Below are 6899 nucleotides of genomic sequence, written 5' to 3'. Positions count from 1 at the left end.
GAGAACTTTTCACCATTTATCCTTACAAAATTATTCATTCAAGAACATACAAGGAGATTAATCTACGCATATTAATAGCGGATGAGTCTTACATACGTAATAATATATTCAAGTAAAGAATTACGTTAGTAAGTTATGCAGAAGTTTACGTATTTCATAAACTGCATTAACACAGAACTAAAATTAGTTTAAATATAAAACATTCATGAAGTTAGTTAAATGATGGTTAATCATTCAACTTGATTATGATTTGGTAAATGATTCTCACAACTTACTCATGTTGAAAAAAAAAAAAAAAAGAGGTACGAAACTTTTACCATTTGCTTAATCATTTAGGACGATGTATGAAATGACGGAGCCATAATTTTTTCTTTAAGAGACACGAATTAATCCAAAATTTTTAACTCAAATTTCATTGCAATTGTATTAAAAAAAAAAAAAAATTGTTTCTCTATATAATGTTACCTTCTTTCAATAATTGTTATTCTTTGTCCAAATAAACTAGGTTTGTAAAAAAGTTTAATTTAGTTTTTAATGTTTGAAAAGTTTGTAGTCTAAGAAATTATGAATTTATATAGTTCTATAGTTGGCTTTTGGTTTTATTCCGAGTTTTAAGCTTGAAATATAAGTATACCTATTACCTACAAATCAAAACTCGGAGTATAATATATATTTTTTTAAATTCAACATCAAATTTAGAAAAATTCAGGAGAGAGACAAAACTAGGAAAAAACTGTATAATTCTTTTTTAGTTAGGGGCAAAATCGTAGAGCCCTTGGGTTCTAGGGAAGTCCTAAACTAGCTTTGCCCTCAATGCAAGTAGAATCTATAGGCGGCTAATTTTACGTACGTAACAAAAGTTAACGCAAGTTTTAAATATGTAAATAATCTCGCACATTACGTAATTTATTCACTGTAACACTGTACTAAAATTAATTGCAACATGAAATAATCACGAAGTAGGCAAAATGACGAAAAGTCGGTCGCCTTAATTAAGTATTTTTTTTGTTAATCACAAGAACAATTATGTGGCACAAAACTTAACCAACTAAACCTTTACTATTTGCTCCAAAATTTTACTAACTGCTTTAGAAAATTATGCATTTAACATAATTTAATGACAATTGGCTAATCTTAAGTACACAAGTTACGTTTTTTGTAGAAATTACATACTTATAATTCCGAGAGAAATAATATTAATGTCCTTTTTTTTTTAAACACGAAACGTGAATGTATGTATTTAAAATGCTTGAAAGCCAATACCCCAAATATGATTTGAGTCATGTATCACAATACATAATTAGATACATTGCAAGAAAAAAGGGTAATTTTTGTTTTGCCCATGAAAGCACAAATAAGTCATATATAAATAATAATGAATATATGATTCTTAAAAAAAATTCCCCTAAGAAAAATTATTAAATGGTTTTTTCACATCTTTTTTAATAATAAATAATTTTTTGCACGACTCCTTTTTTTTTTTAGAGAAAGAGGTAAAAAAAAAAAAAAAAAACTAAAAACAAGGTTTTTTTTTTCGAACAAGGTTATTTTGTTTTAGAATAAAAACTAATTTTTTGTTTGAGAAAAAAAGGGTTTCTTTTTTTTTTTTTTGTTTTGACAAAGTTGTTTTGTTTTAGAATAAAAACACCCACAGAAACAATAATAAAAACATTTGTTATGTTACATAGGCATGACCAAATCCAAAATCCAAAAAGGGTTTAATGAAAATGTGGCAAGTGAATCCAGAAGCCGAAAGCAGAGCCTTTAACTGAGAAATTTACTGCAATATAAAAAAGGTGTGGCCTATATATATGTGTGTGTGTGTGTGGAGCCTACCAACCATACTTTGGTCAGATCCGTTGTTTGGGCCCCATTTCTTCTTTTTTTCCTTCTCTCCAGTCCTTCTCCAACGGTGTTCCTTCGCCTCCAGACCAAATTCTCAGTTTCTCTTTCAGACATATTATGACTTTTGGAGTGAGAAAGATAGGGACTTTCGGAGAGAGAAAGCTCGGATTTTTATTTTAGTTAGAGAGAGCAACATAGAGAGAGAGAGAAAGACATAGAAAAGAAAGGAGTGTCTGTGTGTGCGCTTATTATTAAGAGCTCGAGGATCTGAAAGCCTCTCTTATAGATTTTTTTTCCCTCTCTTTTGAACAAAGGTAAAGCCTTTTTTTTTTCCCTTCTGGTTTAATTTTCACATTATCTGAACAACCCTTTTCTCAAAATGTTCTTTTTTTTTTTTTTGGTTCAGTTGAATTGGACACTTAATAAGAAGAGAGAGTCTGAGACCTGTGTGTGTGTCTCTCTCTCTCCTGGTCAAAAGGCTTGACCTTTTTGCTTAAAAGATATTTCCTCTGTGTGTTTGTAACAAGTGTTTGTTTTCTACAGGTTTGTTTTTACTTCATTTCACTGATTGTAGATACAACTCTGCATATTTTTAGTTGCCCAAAATTTGAACTTTTATTCAATTTGAAGAGCTGGGTTATTGGATTTGAAGCCTGAAAGGTGGATATTTGGACACCAAGTCTGAGATTTGAAGCCTGGTAAGTATTCAGATCTGAATTATCAAGAAAATGGTATTGTATAGTAAATATTCTGTACTATATACTATTCCATTATGTTTTTTTTTATTTTTGGTTTTGAAATTTGGGGTCTTTTGTGAATCAGTATTTGTATTGAAGAGACCCTTTAGATCTATAATGCCTCTACGTTTATGTTTTTTCTCATAATTTTTGGAATTTCTTTTTTGTCGATTTATGAACTCCATTTCTCTGTCTTTAGATGACCGGTTTCGTTCTCTGTGGAAACTATTGTTTGCCATTACTTTTTTGTGCCAATTTTAGGCTTGGAATTTAGATTTTACATTGTTTTCTTCTTTTTTTTTCCCCGGTTTTGTTTTTTGTTTGAGAATCATGTTGTAGTCCTTTATTAACGTCATACACTTGTAGAGTTTTTGTCTTTTGCGTTTTGAGAATCTTCCACGGGCACATCGTTCTTGTCCTTGTTTGTTTGTGCCTTTGTGGCATAATTATCTACTATTTCATTGTTTTTACTGTAGAGGTTTGTGAATTATGCAATTCTTTTGCTTCCATGTTTATTTTGATTTATTATGGAGTATTCACCATTAAAAGCAATCATATGAATAGTTGATTTCAAATCTTTATTCATGGATTTTTTTTTTTTTTTTAAATTATGTTACTTACTAAACTGTATTTTTCATTTCAGAGTGGCTCCTTGTTGCCTGGGAATTGTATGTACAGGATTTGATCTATCAAGGAAGTATATTTTTTTTTCTTGGAAAAGATGGATATGGGAGAAGATAGCCGCAGATTTTGTTCGGTTCCAGCCACCACTTTGAGGAACATGTCGTCGTCGTCTTCAGCATTCTATTCAGCAAACCAGTCGCCTTTTTTCTCTCCAAGATCACCATCCTGCCAGTTATCCGAATCGACAAGGTCTGATGCTCACTGTGACAGCATTCATTTAAGCGCAGATCCCCTCAGTTCCATCTCCGGAATCCCAGACCCTGATTCTTTAGCAAACGTCGGTTATGTGCTGTCAGACATGTCGCCTGCTCTGGCTGCTTGTGTCTCTAGCAACTTTCAGCAATTTGATCGGATTTCTTCTTCAACCGGCATCTCGAACAGCACAGCATCTAGTTACAGCAATGCCCATGAGAATGGTTATTCGGGGTACAGAGAGAGACTAAAAAGACATGGGAAATATTATGGAGTGTCGTCTTTGTCAGGTCCTGTTTCCCTTTCCTCCAACAGAATGAGGAGCTGTGATGTCTTCATAGGTCTGCATGGGCGAAAGCCTTCTTTGCTGAGGTTCGTTAACTGGCTCCGTGCGGAGTTGGAAGTTCAAGGGATGAGTTGCTTTGTATCAGACCGAGCTCGACTTAGGAACTCTCATAAACATGGAGTTGTTGAGAGGGCCATGGATGTTTCTTGTTTTGGGGTTGTAATCATCACAAGCAAGTCCTTCAGAAATCCATATACCATCGAGGAGCTTCGACTCTTTTCAGCCAAGAAGAACTTGGTTCCCATATTTTTCGATCTCAATCCTGGAGATTGTCTGGTAAGGGATATAGTTGAGAAGAGAGGAGAGTTGTGGGAGAAACATGGAGGGGAGTTATGGGTTCTGTATGGTGGAGTAGAGAAGGAATGGAGAGAAGCTGTTCATGGTCTTTCTCGGGTCGACGAGTGGAAGTTCGAAGCTCAAGAAGGTAATTGGAGAGATTGCATATTGAGGGCTGTGACATTGTTAGCCATGAAACTAGGGAGGAGAAGTGTTGTGGAGCGGTTGACGAAATGGAGGGAGAAAGTGGAGAAAGAGGAGTTCCCTTTCCCTCGAAATGAGAATTTTATCGGTAGGAAGAAGGAACTATCTGAATTGGAATTCATACTTTTTGGTGATGTTACTGGAGATTCAGAGAGGGACTATTTCGAGCTAAAGGCTAGACCAAGGCGGAAACACTTGACAATCGGGTGGGGTAAGGGCAGTGCGTTCGAGGAAAGGAGAAGGGAGCGGCAACTTGAGAGCAGAAGGAAGGGGAAAGAGCCAGTTGTGTGGAAAGAGTCAGAAAAGGAGATTGAGATGCAAAGTGCTGATGGTCCTCAAAGACCACAGCAACCAAGGGCAAAAAGCAGTGGAAGGTTCCCAAGGAGAAAAAGATCAGCAAAGATTTTGTACGGGAAAGGGATTGCTTGTGTGTCTGGAGACTCGGGAATTGGCAAGACGGAACTTCTTTTGGAATTTGCTTACAGATATCACCAGAGATACAAGATGGTCTTATGGGTGGGAGGTGAGAACAGGTACATTAGGCAGAATTATTTGAATCTCTGGTCATTTTTAGAGGTTGACGTGGGGCTTGAGAATTGCTCAGAGAAAAGCAGGATTAGAAGCTTCGAAGAGCAGGAAGAGTCTGCCATATCTAGAATCCGAAAAGAGCTTATGAGAAACATACCGTTTCTGGTTATCATCGACAACTTGGATAGTGAAAAGGATTGGTGGGATCACAAACTTGTAATGGATCTTCTTCCCCGTTTTGGTGGAGAGACACACATCATCATATCGACGCGCCTTCCTCGCGTGATAAACTTGGAGCCTTTGAAACTCTCGTATTTATCTGGGGTTGAGGCAATGTCGCTAATGCAGGGAAGTGTGAAGGACTACTCAATTGCAGAAATTGATGCTCTAAGGGCCATCGAGGAGAAAGTAGGCAGGTCGACTTTGGGGCTGGCGATCGTGGGAGCAATATTGTCGGAGCTCCCTATAACTCCAAGTAGATTATTGGACACCACCAATAGAATGCCCTTGAAGGACTTCTCTTGGAGTGGTAGAGATGCTCATTCAATGAGGAAAAACACTTTCCTTTTGCAGCTCTTCGAGGTGTGTTTTTCAATATTAGATCACGCAGATGGACCAAGGAGATTGGCCACCAGAATGGTGCAGGCAAGTGCTTGGTTTGCACCGGCTGCAATTCCGGTTTCCCTCCTAGCCCAAGCTGCACATAAAATCCCTGAAAAGCACAGAAGAAACCGCCTATGGAGAAGATTGTTGCATTCTTTAACCTGCGGTCTTGCTTCATCGTATACCAAAAGATCAGAAGCAGAAGCGTCTTCCATGCTGCTGAGGTTCAACATTGCAAGGAGCAGCACCAAGCAAGGCTGCATACACATCAATGAGCTCGTCAAACTTTACGCCCGGAAGAGAGCGGTGACTGGAGTCCCACAAGCTATGGTTCAAGCTGTCATTAGCCGCGGATCAATACCTCAACACTCGGAGCACATTTGGGCAGCATGTTTCTTGTTGTTTGGATTTGGACATGACCCCGTGGTTGTTGAGGTCAAGGTCTCAGATTTATTGCACCTTGTGAAGGAAGTCGTCTTGCCTCTTGCAATCAGGACGTTTATCATGTTCTCTCGTTGCAGCGCTGCTCTTGAACTCTTGCGCCTCTGCACCAACGCCTTGGAAGCGGCGGAGCAAGCATTCGTTGCCCCGGTTGAGAAGTGGCTGGATAAATCGCTTTGTTGGAAGCCCATCCAAACTAATGCTCAGTTAAATCCTTGCCTATGGCAGGATCTAGCATTGTCAAGAGCCACAGTGTTGGAAACTCGGGCCAAACTAATGCTAAGAGGGGGACAATTCGACATAGCGGATGATCTTATAAGGAAGGCGATCTTCATTAGAACTTCAATCTGTGGGGAAGATCATCCCGACACCATTTCTGCTCGTGAAACTCTTAGCAAGATCACAAGGCTTCTCGCGAATGTTCAAATTCATACCTCACTATAGATTCTATAGCTTCTTTTGTAAGCAAAATTTTTTACTCACTCAAAATGTCATACAGAAGGTCTCGTCAAATAAAACTGTTGTATACCATTTTTCAGAGAGGGATTTTGTTTATACCATTTTGATCTCTGAAAAGAGATTTTCCATCTTTTCCAGTTTCTTTTGTTCTGCCAAATCACATGTTTTGCTTCATCATGGTAAATTATTATTTTTTTAATTATTATTATGATCCTGTACTGTTGAACTTTGGTTTTCAACTAAGACATAAAAACACAAGACAAACATTAGGTTAGCTGTGTTGCTAGTGCGAGTTTTTATGGCGTTAAAACTTTCTTATTCAATGAAATTGGAATGCTACAACTTTGTTTGAATTGACAGTACTTTTTTTTTTGTTTTCTTTTGCTACTAATTTGTCAATACTGTTAGTATGCTTGAGGGCAAGATGTTTTACTTATTATAATTATTTTACTATTGAACATTTCGATTGGACTAGTTTCTTATCACTTGGAGAATTCCAGGGTAGGAAAAAAACTCTATTAACAAGCATAATTACGAACCATAAGATTATCAAAGTTTTTTATGCCACGATATCTTTTTTCGCT

General features: G+C 37.2%; 1 protein-coding gene across 1 annotated transcript; it reads left to right on the top strand.

Moving 5' to 3' along the window:
* Positions 1 to 2452: 2452 nt before the first annotated feature.
* Positions 2453 to 6416, top strand: LOC21407000. The gene is made up of 2 exons (XM_010090779.2): positions 2453 to 2543; positions 3226 to 6416. Exon 2 carries the CDS (start codon positions 3304 to 3306, stop codon positions 6298 to 6300), a length of 2997 nt encoding a protein of 998 aa, XP_010089081.1. The 5' UTR covers positions 2453 to 2543; positions 3226 to 3303; the 3' UTR covers positions 6301 to 6416.
* Positions 6417 to 6899: the final 483 nt, after the last annotated feature.

Source organism: Morus notabilis, unplaced genomic scaffold, assembly GCF_000414095.1.
Source record: "Morus notabilis unplaced genomic scaffold, ASM41409v2 Scaffold297, whole genome shotgun sequence".
Classification (NCBI taxonomy): Eukaryota; Viridiplantae; Streptophyta; class Magnoliopsida; order Rosales; family Moraceae; genus Morus; species Morus notabilis.
Note: the sequence above shows the minus strand (reverse complement) of the source record. Positions and strands in the feature narration are given on the sequence as shown.